The following is a 21,384-nucleotide window of genomic DNA, read 5'->3' on the forward strand; positions in this document are numbered from 1 at the left end:
GCTCAAACGCATTAAGAAGGAAATCAATTCCACAAAATAACTTAAGGCACACCTGTTAATTGAAATGCATTCCAGGTGACTTCCTCATGAAGCTGGTTGAGAGAATGCCAAGAGTGTGCAAAGCTGTCATCAAGGCAAAGATGTCTACTTTGAAGAATCTCAACAAAATAGTAAAATAAAATAAAACCCAGGAATAACTAGGTGTGTCCAAACCTTTGACTTGTACTGTAAATATATATATACACAGTGCATTTGGAAAGTATTCAGACCCCTTGACTTTTATCCACATTTTGTTACGTTACAGCCTTATTCTAAAATTGATTAAATTGTTAGTTTTTTTCCCTCATCAATCTACACACAATACCCATAATGACAAAGCAAAATCAGGTTTTTGCTAATTTATTACAAACAAAAAATATCACATTTACATAAGTATTCAGACCCTTTACTCAGTACTTTGTTGAAGCCCCTTTGGCAGCGATTACAGCCTCGAGTCTTCTTGGGTATGACGCTACAAACTTGGCACACCTGTATTTGGGAAGTCTCTCCCATTCTTCTCTGCAGATCCTCTCAATCTCTATCAGGTTGGATGGGGAGCGTTGCTGCACAGCTATTTTCAGGTCTCTCCAGAGATGTTAGATCAGGTTCAAGTCCGGGCTCTGGCTGGGCCACTCAAAGACATTCAGAGACTTGTCCCGAAGCCACTACAGTGTTATCTTGGCTGTGTGCTTAGGGTTGTTGTCCTGTTAGAAGGTGAACCTTCGCCCAAGTCTGAGGTCCTGAGCGCTCTGGAGCAGGTTTTCATCAAGGATCTCTCTGTACATTGCTCCGTTCATCTTTGCCTCGATCCTGACTAGTCTTTAGGTGCCTTTTGGCAAACTCCAAGCGGGCTGTAGTGCCTTTTACTGAGGAGTGGCTTCCATCTGGCTACTCTACCATAAAGGCCTGATTGGTGGAGTGCTACAGAGATGGTTGTCCTTCTGGAAGGTTCTCCCATATCCACAGAGGAACTCTAGAGCTCTGTCAGAGTGACCATCGGATTCTTGGTCACCTCCCTGTCAATTCCTTTGACCTCATGGCTTGGTTTTTGCTCTGACATGCACTGTCAATTGTGGGACCTTATATAGACAGGTGTGTGCCTTTCCAAAGCATGTCCAATCAATTGAATTTACCACAAGTGGACTCCAATCAAGTTTTAGAAACATCTCAAGGATGATCAATGGAAACAGGATGCACATGAGCTCAATTTCGAGTCTCATAGCAAATGGTCTGAATAGTTATGTAAATATGGTTTTCCTGTTTTGAAGTTTTTATAAATTTGCACACAAAAAATAAATACTGTTTTCGCTTTGTCATTATGGGGTATTGTGTGTAGATTGATGAGGATTTATATTTATTTAATCCAGTTTAGAATAAGGCTGTAACGTAACAAAATGTGGAAAAAGTAAAGGGGTCTGAATACTTTCCGAAGGCACTGTATGCGGGATTCTTGACATAGCTTACTCTAATATATCTACAACTGTAATGTTTAGTATATCTTATTGAAATTATTTAATCAATTTTAGAATAAGGCTGTAACGTAACAGATGTGGAAAAAGTGAAGGGGTCTGAATACTTTCCAAAGGCAATGCATATACTGTATATATACAGTACATATGTCCCTGTCTATTTCTCCCTCTGTGATCTCCAGCCTGTAGAGTCTCTGACCAGTGTGAAGGGGAACATCCAGTCAGCTAAGCTTCAGCTGGAGGCCTATTCACTCACACTCACACAGCTCATCGGTAACATGGGTAAGTTCAAACCTGCTGACGTTTACTGCTCTGTCCCAAATGGCATCCTACTCCCTATATAGTGCATTACTTTTACCCGGGGCACATAGGGAATAGGGTACAAATTTGGACGGGCACTAAATTTCATGCAGTAACAAATCCAACATGTCAGCTCAACCAGTAACGTCTACACCTACATGTTACTTCCCTCATCACCATTGATCACTCACACTTGACTTCCATCTAATCAGTGATGCTATGTCAGAATGGTTGTTAGTAAAATGGTCCAGATGGATTTCTCAGACCCACCTCTCTAAGAATTATATAAATTCAGATATATTGTTTACCAGAAGAATTAATCAAATCAAACCAGATATACTGTTACAAAATGTTTTATTGCAACAATTGTATTGATTAAATACATAAACCAGCTGTACGGGTGATTAAATGGTCCGTGGTCCTCTGTAGCTCAGCTGGTAGAGCACGGCACTTGTAACGCCAAGGTAGTGGGTTCGATCCCCGGGACCACCCATACACAAAAATGTATGCACACATGACTGTAAGTCGCTTTGGATAAAAGTGTCTGCTAAATGGCGTATTATTATTATAATTATTATTATTATTATTATTAAATGGTTTCCCACAGTTCCTGTCTGTCCCTGTCAATGAGTCACACAGTGAATGAGTCAGTTGTAGCTGGCGGGGTGTGGGGCACCATACTGATTGAGAAACATCCACCCATTATGCTGGTTTTTGTGGTGTGGGGCACCATCCTGATGGACAACATCCACTCATTATGCTGGCTAATCCCATTGTTGGTTGGGCACAACAGGGTGGCACATGGACTTCACAGTGACCACACAAGACAAGAGCCTTGCTGATGGCAAGAGTTTAATCCTAGGCCTGTTCAACACTCCTAGCTTTAAAATACCCATTCATCCCTCTTTCTGTCTCTCACTTTATACTTTTTCACAATAACTGTAATCCTGAAAGACGGTAAAATGTAGTATCTCAAATACTCTGATGTTTTCTGTCGTTCAGATGGGAGCTTGGCGCTGGAGCAGTTTGACCATATCCTGAGCGAGACGGCGGTGCGGTTAGGTGTTCTGCGTGGCAGCGTGGAGAGCCCTGCCCTGAGCGTGAAGATCCAGACCCTATGGTCAGCTGCCCAGGACCAGAAGAGCCAACTGACCCACCTGGAACAGGACCTGAAGGAGATCAAACAGGAGAGAGACAGTCTGAAGGACATTGCCCTGCACCTGCCCCAGACCTGCCCCCAGGTCTCGGGGATAGAGGGACACTAGGACGGGGACTCCAGGAGGACACTAAAGCCGTATTCCATTCATTCTACCCCCTCCCTGAAGTGCACACACTTGTTCACTGAACCTCAATGATTTAAAAGAGGGTCTACCATGTTTCTTACACCAGGAAAATTGGAATTGGGCATAGGAAGGCTGAGAGGATTCTAGAAGGTCACAGATGGTGGGTAGGACTCAGATATTTGAATGCTTTAGGGAGATATATAACTGCATCCCAAATGGCACCCTATTCCCTATAGTGCACTACTTTTGACCAGTGCCCATATGGCTTTGGTCAAAAGTAGTGCACTATGTAGGGAATGTGGTTCCATTTGGGACACAGGCATAAAGGAGAAGTGTAGGTGGCATCCTTCTCAATTTGTTCTTGGTGTTACTGGACAATACTATGATTGTGGTTGTGCATCCCCCTCTACTGCAGTGCACAATCACACAGTTCTACCACTTTGTCTCTGTACTTTTCAACTTTTCCACTATACTTTTTTGACCTGGCTGATACCACTTCAGTACGACTATCCAGTCATAGGCAGTTTTCCGTGCCCTTGCCCTCTTTCAACTTCTACCATCATCATCATGCTCTTTCCTTTAGTTCTACCCCTCAGCCTTTTTCCGTTCCTCATCCCTCCTCTCTCCATCCCCCTTCCAACTCCACATTACCCCTGCCCTGTCGCCGTAGCAGTGATTTTCTTTCTCATTTCATTTCCCCCTGTAATATTTCCAACAACATCCGCAGTGTAATTAATCTGTGAATATTAACAGTCAGCTATTTAGCTGCCTGTTCCACAGCCCACAGTGTGTTCTGTCAAGTTTAAAATAATGCTGATTTTCCACTTTGGGGGTAGAAGGTTGTGTCTGAACTGCGGTGCTTCTCCAATGTGACACATTCATTTACACTTGAGCAATTTTCATCAGCCTACCATAATTAACAATTAGTCATTTTGCCCTCCATATGGTTCAACTGCACACTCACACCACACACATACATACACACACACACACCACACACACACCACACACACACACACACACCACACACACCACACACACCACACACACACACCACACACCACACACACCACACACACACCACACACACACACACACACACACACACACACACCACACACACACATACACACTACACACCACACACACACACACACACACCACACACACCACACACACACACCACACACACAGCCATTCAGTTTGGGATTCTGCTTGTGCCTCTCACTTTCCCTCAGTCTCCTTTCTCTTTTCTCTCTCTGAGCAAATGATATGTTGTCTGTCAAATGGAAAAGGACAAAAACAACCAACCTGTAGGCTTTCTCCATGTGGGTAACAGTGGCTGGAATACCTGCTGAATTATGGAAAGTATAGAAATCTGTCACTAGAAATGGGACCTTTCTATTTCAGCAGGTGATGGAATTTTGTCAGACCACAAATAAGATATGATTGGTTTTAGATGATAGCCAGGTAAACAAAGTTGAAAACAAGACCTGAAAATTTTATAAAATGTATTCTCTCTCTCTCTCTGTGTGTGTGTGTGTGTGTGTGTGTGTGTGTGTGTGTGTGTGTGTGTGTGTGTGTGTGTGTGTGTGTGTGTGTGTGTGTGTGTGTGTGTGTGTGTGTGTGCTCGCCCCCAAAATCGTGTGATTTTGTTAAACAACAACTCTTTGCAATATCTTCTTCTGGCCACATGATGGTGCTGTTGACTACTATTGGATCAACTATCACAGCTATTGACAAAACCATACATAGGACTATAAAGCACACTATAAATATATACTGGGTCAAATACTGATGATGAAATGCAATGATAGAAGTGCCTGATATCAATAAAAAATGTATTACATTCATAACTTCAGTCTTATGGACTATATTTATGTTAAATGTTGGATCATTTGTTTGATATTAAACTGACATGAAACATCCCTACAGTTCTTTAATTTACCACACGGTGGTGACCAAGAGTCACTAGCGTTCCTGGCAAACCAGAGCGCATCACTTGCTGTGAGTTAGTTGACCCACAGTGGTGGAATCATACAGGACTCTGGGACCTCCACACTACTTTATATATCTGAACGGCACAAAGCACAAACTATTTTATACTGGATATCTGTACTGCAGAAAGCTCAGCATGTTCTCAAACCAACACATTCTTCATGCTAACACTCACGGGATTGTGACAGTTCCTGGTTGCTCCGACCAACCAGAGATTCAAGTCTGTTCGTCACTGCCTGAGGGGAAAACACTGGACAGTCTAGCGTCTAACTATCTGAGGGCCAATCCGGGAACATATTTAAGGCATGTCCTGTAGATAAAGTGGATGCTAACACAGGCTCCCTAATTCTGATATTTTTTCCACTAATTGGAATTTTGACCAATCACAGATCTTTTTTGAAAACCAGAGTGGTTAGAGTGACATAATAGTTTTTAAGGGGGGTTAGGGGGTGATTTAAAGGTTTTATAAGTTACAGACCTATGTGCTTTGTATTTATCATTGGTAAACTGTTATAACTCAATGGTTCAAATGGTTTCATTTTCATTCTAGTCCTTACGAAGCGATGAGTAGGCCTATATGACTGCATGGGTTTATACATTTAATAGATCGTCAATCATGACATTTTTGGTACACAAGTTATATGAAGATTGTGGTCGCGTTCCCCTGCTCAGACGTTGTATGCATCAACCAACATATTAGCTGACACTTAAAATACCTATCCAGGCGTTGTAAGATCTGGCATGGTTCAGCAAGGCTATCATGTCATGATAGTTATACTAGAAGCTATACTGTAGGCTACATTGTTTGTTTACGTTCCTGTTGTTTGTAAACAATAATCAAATGTATTAATTAAAGCAAACGTAAGCTCATGAAGCATATATTTGTTATATTCTTCAAGAATCAAAGAATAAATACCAATAATGGAAATTACCATTGAACAGACCCCTGCTTTCTTAGAAATTGTTCAAATGCAGTACTAATTTGAAGGGGTGTCCACATACCTTTGTATACATAGTGTATATAAAAGCACACCAATAAATGTGTACAAAGTCAAATAAAGACAATGAAGAGCAATATTAGAAGTGTTATTTAATATCAATAAAATTTAAGAGCATTCACAACTAGAGGTGTATGGACTTTAATTATGTTGACTATCATTTGTTTGAGAAAAACTTACTTCAAATCACACACATCCACAATGAGACCTAGGTCTACCTTTTTAGGGGTTTTGTTTCAAAAAAGTATTATATAATTTTACCACACGAGGGTGACCAAGTGTCACTAGCATTCCTGGCGAACCAGAGAGCATCGCTTGCTGTGAATTGACCAATGCCTGCATGGAATTGACTGACCCTCTGTGCCGGCGGCGTGCGTGCCACGGCCATACCCCGCGAAGGGCAGAAGACGAGCGAGCTGCTGTCTGCTGATTTCTCAATCTCAATCTATCTCTCCATATCAAACTCATTCCACAATGCCTGTGAATCAGAAATTTCAAGGTAACTTCAAGGAGGGGGGTCTAGTTAAAGGGCTAACATTTGCAAACGCTTATTGTCGACTAGTTTTGTATTTTATTAGAATGGAACGCTAGTAGCCACTCTTTTCAATGGAGCATGCAGGAGTGCTAGCTAGTAGTAGCTAGCTAGTAACGTTACTGATTACTAGCCACATGATGAAATTGGGCTAACGAGCTATTTTCTTGCAGGGGGGAAAGCCTTTGGATTATTAAAAGCTCAACAAAGGGAGAGATGCGAGGAAATAAACAAGGTAAGTCAGGTGATCTTTCTAATTTAGACGTTTTGTGTATTTTATGTCATTGTATTGAGAATGTATTTTCGACAAAATTAAAATACACTTGGCTTTGAACCTGCTTTGAATTAGAGCTCGTTAGTGCATATGTTATAATTAAGCAATAAGGCCCGAGGGGGTGGGTGTGTTATATGGCCAATATACCAAGGCTAAGGGCTGTTATTCCACACGACGCAACGCGGAGTGCCTGGATATAGCACTTAGCCGTGGAATATTGGCCATATACCACAAACCCCCGAGCTGCCTTATTGCTATTATAAACTGGTTACCAAGGTAATTAGAGCAGTAAAATAAATGTTTGTCATACCCGTAGTATATGGTCTGATTTACCACGGCTGTCAGCCAATCAGCATTCAGGACTTGAACCACCCAGTTTATAATGTCGTTTTAGCCAGGTAGCTAACATTAGTAGCTAGCAGCAATCTTGCTAGCCAAGTTATGTAAACAATAGTACCACCCACATGATGATCTGCCTGTACTTACATTTGCATGTGATAAAATCTGTCATTAATTTTGCACATCGTTATCGACCCAGTGACCTGTTACCTTGTTGGCGGTCATAAACCATGCTCGTGCCCGCTCCTGTGTTGTAAGCGCGACGGACACTTGTTGCATGGCATGCTCGTCATTCGGGGAGTATCCCTCTCGCTAGACCAGATCGATCCTTGTCACCCTAAGTATTGCTTACTATTTATCCAATTCCCTATTCCCCAACGTGATTCCCGACTTGGATCAGAAAAGGGCTGGCCCTTTGATGCCCTGTGGCCCATCTCCCTTGGCTCCTGTAGCTGGGCGGTTATCACCCTGCGTTTAGCCGGGAAACAGGTGTCTGGGCAGTGGGCTGAATGAGCCCTTTGTTATTGGGGACGACCGTCTGGAAGAGGGCTTGAACAGGCACACGGCATTGAGTAGCAGCCTCAGCGGCTGTTCCACATATCTTCCCACATACACTGCATAGCCAAAAGTATGTGGACAACCCTTCAAATTAGTGAATTTGGCTATTTCAACCACAGCCATTGCTGAATAAAACCGAGCACACAGCCATGCAATCTCCGTAGACAAACATTGGCAGTAGAATGGCCCATACTGAAGAGCTCAGTGACTTTCAACGTGGCACAGTCATAGGATGCCACCTTTTCTGCCCTGCTAGAGCTTTCCCGGTCAAATGTATGTGCTGTTATTGTGAAGTGGAGACGTCTAGGAGAAACAACGGCTCAGACGCGAAGTGATAGGCCACACGAGCTCACAGAATGGAACCGGCGAGTGCTGAAGCGCATAGCGCGTAAAAATCGTCTGTCCTCTGTTGCAACACTCACTACCGAGTTCCAAACTGCATCTGGAAGCAACGTCAGCACAAGAACTGTTCGCCGGGAGCTTCATGAAATGGGTTTCCATGGCCGAGCAGCTGCACACAAGCCTAAGATCACCATGCGCAATGCCATGCATCGGCTGGAGTGGTGTAAAGCTCTCTGCCATTGGACTCTGGAGCAGTGGAAACATGTTCTCTGGAGTGATGAATCGTGCTTCGCCATCTGGCTGTCTGACGGACTAATCTGGGTTTGCATAGTGCCAACTGTAAAGTTTGGTGTCAACAGTTTGGGGAAGGCCCTTTTCTGTTTCAGCATGACAATGCCCCCGTGCATAAGGCGAGATCAATACAGAAATGTTTTGTCGAGATCTCAACCCCATCAAACACCTTTGGGATGAATTGGAAAGCCGACTGCTAGCCAGGCCTAATCGCCAAACATCAGTGCCCAACCTCACTAATGCTCTTGTGGCTGAATGGAAACAAGTCCCCGCAGCAATGTTCCAACATCTAGTGGAAAGCCTTCCCAGCAGAGTGGAGGCTGTTATGGCAGCAAAGGGGGGACCATCTCTGTATTAATGCCCATGATTTTGGAATGAGATGTTCGACGAGCAGGTGTCCACATACTTTTGGTATCTCTTTATCACAATTCTCTCGCTCTCTCTCTCAGGCTGGCAGCCTGTCGAGCGCTCTGGTCACATGGAAACAAACCTAGACGTGATGAGAGAGAATCAGGTCACAAAGAGAGGGCATCACTGATATTGTGGGCTGTTTGACAAAATAATAATCCCCATTTCTGTAATAAAATCCAGTATAATTGTAGACCCATATGGGTAAACTGATGACATCGGCCATACACGCAGAAGGATAAATGTGGACTATTGTAAACAGGGCATAAAATGAACTTTTTGGTCCACCAGACACTAGCAGGTAGATTTAAAAATCTACCGGCCACTCATTTTTTTACCAGTCAAAATTACACCAACAAAACACAAAGTTTCTAAAACAATAAATGTATTACTAGTAAGAAGTAACTAATGTCGTATATTGTTTCATTTACATTTGTGACTTTAGTCTTTTTGTCAAACAAATGTTCACCTGCCCCTTTAAGGGCAGGGGGTTACCGTGGTAGTGCGACTTGAATCATGTTTGTGCCTGTATGATTGAGTCTGACTAGTAGTAGAATCGTTGTCTTCTCTTCCCTAGCAGTTGAAACCCATAGAAAAACAATCTAGCTTGTGAACGAAACAATGTAAATAGCCAAGAAACACAAGAAGAAAGTGTCACTTCAGTAGACTTTCGTTTCAAGTAAATTATGCCTGTGTGTAGCGCTTCTAAAAATGTATCTGTATCTTTCACTCTTCACGTGTGCACAGCCCCCAGCCAGGCAGTGTTGCAGCGCGAGGTGGAATAGGCTTTTTAGGATTCGTAGTTCTTTGACTTTGTGCGATTCATTTACTAGCTATGAAAGAAAACGCTGGAAATTTATTTTACTATAAATGTGATCATACTTGACTATTTGTATTAACAAATACGAGTGAAATGCTCGCACTGTGGAGCCCAGACCACCTGCCAACGTGGCTGGTGAAATAGACGTGTTTACCCGCATTTGGCAGGTGGCGGGTGTTAATTTTAGGCCCTGATTTGTAAACCAAAGCTGTGTTCGAGTACTCATACCAACAGCACTATTTGTGACGGAAATTGAGTATGTGGTATGCTTATTGGTCATAGTATGTATATAGTTAGTAGTATGCCAAAAGTTCCCGGATGTTGTACTAAATTTGCCAAAAAAACGAAGTATACAAGCAGTGGACACTATTTCCGTGCTTTTAAGGCCTATAATGCAATTCTTTCGAAAATGGGCGAGGCTTCACTTTTTCAGATTTGATGAAAATGGTGGAAAATATGCAGCCGAAGTCTGACGAGAGCGGCTACAAATTCATTGCTTTAACTAATTATGACACATTTCGAGCAATGTAATAAAGTAATAACTTTTCAAATAAGTTACGTTACACGTTATGTTGGCTGACAATTTGTTAGCTACACTATCCTTAAGAACCACATAGCATTACAGCAGTATGTACCGGTATGTAAGCAAGTTACCTAACGTTAGTTGGCTACTAATACATCGAACCTGCCAGGCAGTATATTAACTATAATCTAACTAACTACCCAACGTTTATTGACTTGATTATTCACGTCATTCTTAGCTAAGTGGTATAGTCGTTGTGCGTTCTCAATGGACATAGTTCATTCTGGCTATTTACTCCGATTTCAGAGTACTCTTGTCTGAGTGTGGCAGAGTGCAGAATAAATGATGAATTTACGAACGCTCAACACCCGTTGAATATATGGCTGGTGTCAGTAAACGTCAGCAAAAAAAAGCATAATGAAATTGTTGCCAGCAGCGCGGTTACAGTCACCAACGCTCTGGATAACATGAAAACAGCCTAACCAGCTCTGCTAGGGCAAGTAAAAGTCAGTGAGGTCTTCTCTCATTTGTGTCTGGAAATAGCTAGCCAACGTTAGCCAGTTAGCTTGGGTGCTTGACTGCCGTTGTGAGGTCAGAACGCTCGGATCAACCCTACTCCTCGGCCAGAGCGTCCAGTGACTCACTCCGAGAGCGAAACGCTCTGAATTTACGAATGGACAATCTGACAATGCTCTGGATTTACGTACACCCAGTGCGCACTCTGCGTGCATTCTGGCACTCCAGATTTAATTTACTAACACACCCAAAATCGTAAAATGTCTAGCTAGTCTTTTGTTATACTAACAAGCTAGCAAGAGGTTGCATAGCAACAACATCAACTTCCGGTAGACAGGCGAAGTGCTAGTACGCTCAACTGAAAGGATACAGTTCGTTTACAGTATACGAAAGTGAACTAATAGTATGTAATATTTACTCATTAAGTATGTAGTATACAGTATGTTAGTATGGGTATTCGAACACAGCTAGTGTTTCTCATCAATGAATGCAGTGATGTTCAGCAGATTACAATAACACTTCGATTCAGCCACTCCATTTCCATAATAATAATACAACCTTGTGTCTGACCTCCACGATGAGACTTGCTTTTTTATAGGCTGTTAATACCATAGATTGCTAGTAATACCCTCTGAATGGGTGTGTGTGTGTTGCAGTGTTGAGTCAGACCCACTGAATCGTGTTGCTGTCATTGAGATTGGCTGTAATGCTGATTCTCATATTCATCTACAATTTAGTTCCACACCTCACACACTGTACTAACTAACTCCCGCTCAATCTCTCTCTCTCTCTCTCTCTCTCTCTCTCTCTCTCTCTCTCTCTCTCTCTCTCTCTCTCTCTCTCTCTCTCTCTCTCTCTCTCTCTCTCTCTCTCTCTCTCTCTCTCCCTCACAGACACACACTCACTCTAACCTAACATAGCAGGTGTAGAAAGACGCTTGAGCGGGGTCCCCACTTCCATCTTTCAGGGGAAACGGAAGTTAGGTTGAAATACTGTATCACTGAAAACCAGAAACATCAAATCAAAGTTTATTGGTTGTGTACACAGATTTGCAGATCTTTTCACAGGTGCAGTGAAATGCTTGTTTCTAGCTCTAACAGTGCAGTAATAAAACCTAGCAATACAAAACAATACGCACATCATCCAAAAAGTTAAAAGAAATAAATTAAGAAATATCAGAAAGTGCAATGTCCCCCCCCTTGCCCTCAGAACAGCATACATTTGTCGGGTATGGACTCTACAAGGTCTCAAAAGTGTTCCATAGGGATGCTGGCCCATGTTGACTCCAATGCTTCCCACAGTTGTGTCAAGTTGGCTGGATGTCCTTTGGGTGGTGGACCATTATTGATACATATGGGAAACTGTTGAGTAATAATGAAGACATCAAAACTATGAAATAACACATGGAATCATGTAGTAACCAAAAAAGGAGGAGGTATTATGGTGTGGGGGTGCTTTGCTGGTGACACTGTCTGTGATCTATTTAGAATTCAAGGCATACTTAACCAGCATGGCTACCACAGCATTCTGCAGCGATATGCCATCCCATCTGGTTTGGGCTTAGTGGGACTATCATTTGTTTTTCAACAGGACAATGACCCAACACACCTCCAGGCTGTGTAAAGGCTATTTTACCATGAAGGAGAGTTATGGGGTGCTGCATCAGATGACCTGGCCTCCACAATCCCCTGACCTCAACCTAATTGAGATGGTTTGGGATGAGTCGGACGGCAGAGTGAAGGAAAAGCAGCGAACAAGTGCTCAGCATATGTGGGAAGTCCTTCAAGACTGTTGGAAAAGCATTCCAGGTTAAGCTGGTTGAGCGAAAGAGTGTGCAAAGCTGTCATCAAGGCAAAGGGTGGCTATTTGAAGAATCTCAAATATAAAATATATTTTGATTTGTTTAACACTTTTTTGGTTACTACATGATTCCATATGTGTTATTTCATAGTTGTAATGTCTTCACTATTAGTCTACAATGTAGAAAATAGTAAAAATAAAGAAAAACCCTTGAACCGCAATAATTTCAAAGATTTTACTGAGTTACAGTTCATATAAGGAAATCAGTCAAATGAAATAAATTCATTATGACCTAGTCTATGGATTTCACATGAGCGGGAATACAGATATGCATATTTTAGTCACAGATACCTTAAAAAAATAAAGTAGGGCCATGGATCAGAAAACCAGTCAGTATCTGGTTTGATAACCATTTGCCTCATGCAGCGCGACACATCTCCTTCTCATAGAGTTGATCATGCTGTTGATTGTGGCCTGTGGAATGTTGTCCCACTCTTCAATGGCAAAGTTGCTGGATATTGACGTGAACTGGAACATGCTGTCGTACACATCGATCCAGAGCATCCCAAACATGCTGAGTGAGTATGCAGGCTATGGAAGAAGTGGGACATTTTCAGCTTCCAGGCATTGTGTTAATAAACATTTCTGCAATATTTTATTTCAACTCATGAAACATGGGACCAACACTTTACATGTTGCTTTTATATTTTTCTGTTTGAACAAAAATGTAAATGCAACATGTAAAGTGAAAAAACTAATTGAGCAATCTGCCATGTGAGAGATTCCCCATGCCATGTCTCCAGGGTGTGTGTTTATGTGGTGGTGGTGGTGATGTATGGACAGTATATTAATAGAAAAGGTGTGTACAGCAGTAGTTATATAGGATGAGTCATGACTAGAATACAGTATACACATATACAGTAGGTTAAACGTTATGTAAACATTATTCAAGTGACGTAATGACTATGTACATAGGACAAATCAGTCTCTAAGGTGCAGGGTAGAGTACTGTGTGGTAGCCGGCTAGCGGTTACTGTTTAACAGTCTGATGGCCTGAAGATAGAAGCTGTTTATCAATCGCTCGGTCCCAGCTTTGATGCACCTGTACTGTCTCCTCCTTCTAGATGGTAGCGGGGTGAACAGGCCATGTCTCAGGTGGCTGTAGATGTCATGGAGGGCAGGCAGTGTGCCCCTGATGATGCCATGGGCTGACCGCACCACCCTCTGGAGAGACCTACGGTTGCGGACGGTGTAATTGCCGTACCAGGCGGTGATACAGTCCAACAGGATGCTGTCAATGGTGCATCTGTAGAAGTTTGTGAGGGTCTTAGGAACCAAGCCAAATGTATTCTGCCCCTTGACAGCGCATTCTTCACCACACTGTGTGAAGGGACCATTTCAGGTCGGCAGTGATGTGCACGCAGAGGAACTTGAAGCTTTTTACCCTCTCGACTGCGGCCCTGTCGATGTGGATGGGGGCGTGCTCTCTGCTGTCTCCTGTAGTCCACAATCAGGTCCTTCATTTTGTTGACGTTGAGAGAGAGGTTATTTTCCTGGCACCACTCCGCCAGAGCTCTCCTCCTCCCTGTAGGCTGTCTCGTCATTGTTGGTAATCTTGCCTACCACTGTTGTGTCGTCAGCAAACTTGATGATTGAGATAGAGACATGCATGACCACGCAGTCATGGATGAACAGGGAGTACAGGAGGGGCCTGACCATGCTCCCCTGTGGGGCCCCCGTGTTGAGGATCAGCGTGGTGGAGGTGTTGTTGCCTACCTTCACCACTTGGGGTCGGCCCGTCAGGAAGTCCAGGACCCAGTTGCACAGGGAGGTGTTCAGACCCAGGGCATGTCATGCCAAATAATGTCCCCCTTCCAAAATGTGTCCCCCTCTGCGTCACAATGGGATTCGATAAACTATTGGCGTCCATTGCTATGTCAACAGTGTGATGACCTAATGATTAGAATTTTGGAGATCATTACAGCCTAAATTATGTTCTTTTCATCATCGCTATGCAAACAAGGCTGATTTCTGCGACAATTCCGCTGTTTAAAAAAGTTTTGTTCAGCAAATAAAATGAAAACATTACTTCTAACTACTTATGGGTACTTTGTTAACATTACAACATGAAATCCATGTCTTAAACGTTGCTACGTTTCGGATATGGCAAGGAAAACGTGTAATCTACTTTACACTTACTTACCTTATAGATCACAGTCAGCTAACTTCCACGCCATTCATATGCAAATATGTTTGATTCATACACTGGCTTGTCTGGCTGGCATGTATTTATTTTAACCTGCCCTTCCCTTATCTACACAGAAATTATATAATTTCTGTAGTCATCCATTATGATTAATTTTTTTCTATCTCGCATAGCTCATTAGTACACCCTTGTGGTTGGAATATATATGTATCTATTGTAGGTCCTAGGATACAACATTTACTTTTACATTTACATCATTTAGCAGACGCTCTTATCCAGAGCGACTTACAAATTGACAATTAATAATGTGGAACAAATAAATGCCATCAAAGGATACCTTACAATTAACAACTTGTGAAACAGCTGTGAAAACAAACCTGGCAATATTTAAGATTTTATTACATAAACTTTGATATTTTTTGGTACAGTTGTGTCATTAATTTATTTTCACCTATTTTATTTTTTGTACACTCACATGGCAATCATTGACTAAAATACTGAATTCTGGTGTGTGGAATATAGAGGAGGTGGTTGCTGTGTGGGTGGGAGGTTCTGCCTGTCACTTGTTCTCAACAGGCAGCCAGTCTCGGAAGGGAGACAAGTCCAGGCACTGATGCTCTCTTTGTTCTGAGTGTTTGCAGTGCTAGTGTTTTTAGTTAATCTGTGTACCTCACATATTATGTGCCCAGTATGATAGAGCAAAACAACTTTCTTAGCAGATAATGACATGACAACAACAGTAGCTGTAGATGATGTAATGAAAAGTTGGAGGGTGGTTGGTAATGGAGGACATCAGGTGGATCCACGAATGGGTGTTGGGCAGAACCCTTAGGTCCTGGAGAACAGGAGCAGAGTTAAAGGGAACAGGGTAGGAGACAGAGACGTAAACAAGCTTACACTTTACTGGGATACATTTTGATGGATTAGTGCATTGTTATAAATGGGAAATATGTACTTTTCAACACTTTTGGAAGATATAGCCTACCTCAAGCTGGTCCCCCTCCGACTCAGAGCACAGAGAATCAGGCTGATCCAAACTCACTGGTTCTGGTGGATGGGATACCTCTAGGGGGGGCTCAGACAGTCGATGGTCCTAAAGTTATTTGGAGAGGTAAATTGAAGAGGTACATTTTTACAAGCTCAGCATAACTACCATTTCTTGCTTTCTCAAATGTCAACCAAAGCTTAACATGCTTTGTCTATTGGGCTTTACCGAAGTGTAGGCCGTCAGTGCCTTTAGTGGTCGACCGTCCAACTGCTCCAACTGGAGAAGATTGTTGGCTTCCACCTAGGTAACCCTAGGAAGACAAAGAGAAAAATATCAGTGTTAGGGAAACTCAAACAAGCTTCAGGTTATTTTTTGTGCAAATGCAAATAGTTATTATCTGAGATGTTTTATATTCACTTTAACATATGGTGACCCCAGCTAAGAGCGAAAGAGCAGCAAAGTTTCCCAGGTCTCGCCTTCCTTTCGTCCTTCTTCCAAACCAAGTAATTCGCCCGGATGTCGTAGCACTTGGTCCCCTTCTTGATTCTGCTCCAGTAGCTCTCCTTCTGTTTCTCCTGCGCCTTGTCCATGTTCAGTCTCACCTTGATTGATAACAGGAATAATTGCAATTATATTTTATATTAAAAATACATTTCTTACATATCTCTTGGAGGGCCAGAAAATTAATTAACAGTGGACAATCATTTTTACCTGGTAAAAAACCTCCACATCCTTCTCAGTCCGTGCCTGAAGGTGGTCCTCGAAGGCTTTCTGATCTGGTTCGACAACTTCCACCACATCAGGTGGGGTTTCAGTAATCTGAAAGTACGTTATATAAAAATAGCAATAGACAAACAACAACGCTAAGTCAATCACAAATTTGAAAGACTACAGTATATGCAATAATTGTGTATATACAATTGCATTGTTTACCTCCGTCAACAGCTGCGGCTCCCATCCGTACTCGGTGGAGGCCTGGATGCTGCTGTTGTGTGCAAAGAGAATTACCTTCAGGTTGTTCGCCCACACTTCCTTGTACCAGCCCATGGCAATCTTGAGGGTCTGGTTGGTCCATTCACCAAACCTGGAGGAGGGGGTAGGAAAGCGATATCTATTGACAATGTAAGATATGTCTTATGTACCATGGAAAAACAAATTGTAAAAAATAAATAAAACAAACCATTGGTGACAGAATATAACCTATAACATCCATACCTTGTTCCAGCGTTCATGACCTAAGTCACTCAAGATGACCTCAGGAGAACTGTGGGTGTTGAAGATGTCCATCATCGCCTTGGAGGTGGCCTCGCCAGTCTCGTCCTTGATGGGTATCATACAAAACGAAAATCTATTTTTGGTTCCAAGCACCCTTTTTAATGGGTTACAGAAGGGAATTTAGAGTTAAGCACGTACTCTTCCTTTACTGACCTTAATGGGTATTGCCTCCACCAACTTGGTAAAGTGATCGGTCGCCGTCAGACACCAGCTGTTGCCATTCCTGTATTTCGTGAAGGGTCCGATGAGGTCCACCCCTAACATTTAAAGTGTTAGAGAGAAGATTACATTTTACATTTTAGTAATTTAGCAGATGCTCTTATCCAGAGCGACTTACAGTTAGTGAGTGCATACATTTTCATACTGACCCCCCGTGGGAAACGAACCCACAACCCTGGCGTTGCAAGCGCCATGCTCTACCAACTGAGCTACAGGGGACTATAGATTAGATTACTTAATTCTTACCCATATCTGTGTCATACAGTATGCTGATTTTCATATTTGTAAGCATACTGACACACACACATTCTATAATATTGAACGCTGCTGTGGTCAAATAAAGCAACCATTACAAAACAACTTATCAGGGCAAAATTTGAATTGGGACACTTACCAATCATGTGCCATGGTGAAACAACTTTGATGGGCTTCAACTCCGGCGCCACAGTCTTCGCCCTCTCAAACTTCTGGCAGGCTAGACAGGTACTGACCTTTTTAAGCAAAAAGTGACAAATTGAAACGTTGTGTTCTCTCTGATATGACACTCATTGAAATCAAAATAATTTCAGATACAATAGAATGTGATTGATAAACAAAAGGTTATTTCACTTGCCCAGCTGTCCACCTCCTTGACAATTCCCAGTCAGAAGAAGCGTAGGTTGATTTTGACAATCATGCGCCTCACTCCGAAATGGCCAGCATGCATCTCGGTCAGCACGGCCTCCTTCTCCTTAGTAAAAATCAGCCTCCTGTGTGGCTGGCCATCCTTCCCCCGTAGGTACATATGATTGCCTAACAAGTTGGAAGTGAAGAGTTGTTGAAATACTCAAGTCTAAGTACATTTGCACTGCTGTCTTTCTCTCTGTTTCCCTCTCTCCATCTTCCACTTTCTTCCCACCTCTCTCTCACTTTCATCCTTTCTTTCTTCTGTACCAGTCAAAAGTTTGGACACACCTACTCATTCAAGGGTTTTTCTTTATTTTTACTATTTTCTACATTGTAGAATAATAGTGAAGACATCAAAACTATGAAATAACACATATGGAATCATGTAGTAAACAAAGAAGTGTTAAACAAATCAAAATATATTTTATATTTGAGATTCTTCAAATAGCCATCCTTTGCCTTGATGACAGCTTTGCACACTCTTGGCATTCTCTCAACCAGTTTCACCTGGAATGCTTTTCCTTCACTCTGCCGTCCGACTCATCCCAAACCATCTCAATTGGGTTGAGGTCGGGGGATTGTGGAGACCAGGTCATCTGATGCAGCACTCCATCACTCTCCTTCTTGGTCAAATAGCCCTTACACAGCCTGGAGGTGTGTTGGGTCATTGTCCTGTTGAAAAACAAATGATAGTCCCGCTAAACCCAAACCAGATGGTATGCATTTATTTGGGCTGCAATTTCTGAGGCTGGTAACTCTAATGAACTTATCCTCTGCAGCAGAGGTAACTCTGGGTCTTCCATTCCTGTGGTGGTCCTCATGAGAGCCAGTTTAATCATAGTGCTTGATGGTTTTTTCTCTGTGCTTATTTGAGCTGTTCTTGCCATAATATAGAGTTGGTATTTTACCAAATAGGGCTATCTTCTGTATACCCCCCCTACCTTGATTCCATATGTGTTATTTCATAGTTTTGATGTCTTCACTATTCTACAATGTAAGAAATAGTAAAAATAAAGAAAAACCCTTGAATGAGTAGGTGTATCCATACTTTGGACTGGTAGTGTAGCTAAATCTGTCCAGTTATCCAATAGAAGTTAACTGCTTAACGTTACCCTGAATTATGAATTTCTCTGAATGTTGTGCCTCTTGTTGAGATCAGTGGTCCCTTCATAGTACTTCGCCTGGTTGGAAAGATCAAATAAAATCATCTCCTCGAGGGATGCCATTGAAGTGCAAGCTACATACATTGCTAGCTAACGTTAGCTAAGTAAAACTGTCTGGCTAGCTAGCTGACTAGACAGGCTGAGGTAAATAAGTACAGTAGCTAGCAACGTCAATCTAAAAACAGCTTAAATTATTTATTCCTATTTAACAATATATTCTTATATAAAGATAAATATATGGTAAAACGAGAGTGTTCTCTTTCCAGTCTTTTCGGTCCTCTGAAGCAGCAGTTAGTCAGCAAGTTGTCACCATCAAAAACACCGTCCTTGGAGAGCAATTCTGAGGTAATAATTATGTGCAGACTGAGCGCTTATGAGGTGAAATAGAACTAGAACTACCCGCATCCTCCTTCCTTCGCGACCGCTACGAGGTAAAATGGAGCCAAGCAACCAGCATAGCAACGGACGCGTTGGTTCATTACGTAATCCGGTCAGAATTTTGCAACAGAAGCTAGAACTCATCGAATCCCATTGTGACGGGGGGGGGGGGGGGGGGGGCACTATTTGGCATGACAGGCCCTGAGCTTAGTGATGAGCTTGGAGGGCACTATGGTGTTGAAGGCTGAGCTGTAGTCGATGAACAGCATTCTAACATCGGTATTTCTCTTGTCCAGGTGGGATAGGGCAGTGCAATGTTGATTGCGTCGTCCGTGGATCTGTTGGGGCAGTATGCGAATTGTAGTGGGTCTAGATTGTCGGGTAAGGTTTCTGCTTTCTGCCGATTCCACAGAGGGTGCATTAATACCACTCACACACGTACTGTACAAACACACCTTCAGACATTAAAGGTATCTTCATCACCTGAGAACACCTGAACAGTCAGTCACAATGGCTGTCTACCTTTCTTTACTGACTCAGGTATCAGTCATTCATCCAACTTGTTTAATGAGCCCTATAGGAAAACACTCTGTGTGTGTTTGCATCCTAAATGCACCCTATTCCCTATATAGTGCACTAAATAGGGAATATGGTTCCATTTGGGATGCAGCCTGTTTCTTTACAGCCCCTGGAGACTTGGCATGGAGAATCTGTCTCACACGGCAGATTGCTCCATTCATTTTTCATTGACTTCTCTGGACGTTTCTGGCAGCTTACCTCTTTCCTTCACCCTTGTGGGGTGTTCCATTTTATCAAGACAAAATAACTCTAAGGAGGACATCTTTGAGGTTGAGGTGATTTCATTGTCCTGTGCAGTAGTTAAGCTAATTAGCTGAAGTTTCTGACACATTGAAACCTCTTTCAGGTACATTGAAACCTGTTTCAGCATGGTCCCAATAATATCTCCTTTCCCCTGAAGTGTACACTAGTTCACTTCTTCCCACCATTCGAAAAAATATTGGATTGGTGGAGGCATGGGATAGTTGGAGTTTCCACCATATTTCTTATCCCAGTCATTTCCTTATTAACCAGTGAAGAGAAGTGAAGTGCACACTTTGGGCAGAAGAAGAGATAATTGGGAGGTAGCCATGATCGAAACATTTGGTGGATCTGATACCATGTTAGACCTGATACTCTGCTGGGTTCTAAGATCTATTTCTCCCATCTTCCTTTCTCCTTCTTAGGAATACATGGAAGACCAGAAATACCGGGATGAGGAGGACCTCCCGGAAAAACTGGACTCTTTTAAAAGTAAGGAATTCTGCCAGGAAAGACCTACCCGGCCTGGAATATCTGATGTATCACTGTCCTATTTTAGCGCTTAATCACAGGAGTGGGAGTGAGTTGCCTGTAGGGGTGTGTGTACCATATGCCAATGTGTTTGTTTGTGCTGCCATCTCATTACTGTGTAAGTGTTGTTACGTGTGGGATTGCATGGTGCCAGGTCTACTTGGACAGGCAAACTAACAGCATGATAATGTAGTCGGTTATTGCTGATGTTTTCCTTTTGTGTCTGTTTTTTAGTGTCTGTGTGTTCTGTACTGATTTCTAAGTGGGTTGTGAGGCCCGATGGGTCCCCAGCAGTCCAGGCAGCAGGAATGTGGCTGCTCCTCTACTCTGGTTGTTGTTGTTGTAATATCCAGGGCTCTGGGGAACATGTGGTTATAGGGAGTAGAATAACAGTGAAACCAGGACCAGATTAACTACCATACCACAGCATTGAGACCGGGGCTTACCTCAAAGACTCCCAGATTCCTGCCATATAACTGTCTACATTAACTCTTGTGTGTTGGCGTGCGTGTGTGTGTCATCGTTCACGGACAGGTCTGAGAGTATGAGAGTTGCCAATCAGCGTAGTGTTCTCTGTGTGTGTGTGTGTTATACTTGTATGTCCTAAGATTATAAACATGGGAGACCAGACCTAGAAAGAGCCCCAATG

General features: G+C 42.6%; 2 protein-coding genes across 2 annotated transcripts in view; both read left to right on the forward strand.

Moving 5' to 3' along the window:
* LOC311127506 (laminin subunit gamma-3-like) overlaps nucleotides 1–3,073 on the forward strand; it is a gene marked incomplete at both ends in the record, with an annotated part of 100,625 nt that extends 97,552 nt beyond the window's left edge. Inside the window, 2 exons of the mRNA XM_084159329.1 lie at nucleotides 1,691–1,790; nucleotides 2,811–3,073. Of these exons, the coding sequence (XP_084015455.1) occupies nucleotides 1,691–1,790; nucleotides 2,811–3,073 (363 nt within the window). The remainder of the gene's footprint in view (nucleotides 1–1,690; nucleotides 1,791–2,810) is intronic.
* A 3,354-nt stretch (nucleotides 3,074–6,427) lies between these two features.
* Nucleotides 6,428–21,384, forward strand: part of LOC311127927 (allograft inflammatory factor 1-like) — a gene marked incomplete at both ends in the record, with an annotated part of 37,596 nt that continues 22,639 nt past the window's right edge. Inside the window, 4 exon segments of the mRNA XM_084159828.1 lie at nucleotides 6,428–6,500; nucleotides 6,503–6,586; nucleotides 6,793–6,854; nucleotides 20,630–20,696. Coding sequence (XP_084015954.1) covers nucleotides 6,428–6,500; nucleotides 6,503–6,586; nucleotides 6,793–6,854; nucleotides 20,630–20,696 — 286 coding nt within the window.

The sequence above is a fragment of the Coregonus lavaretus genome (genome assembly GCF_964263955.1).
Source record: "Coregonus lavaretus genome assembly, chromosome: 4".
Classification (NCBI taxonomy): Eukaryota; Metazoa; Chordata; class Actinopteri; order Salmoniformes; family Salmonidae; genus Coregonus; species Coregonus lavaretus.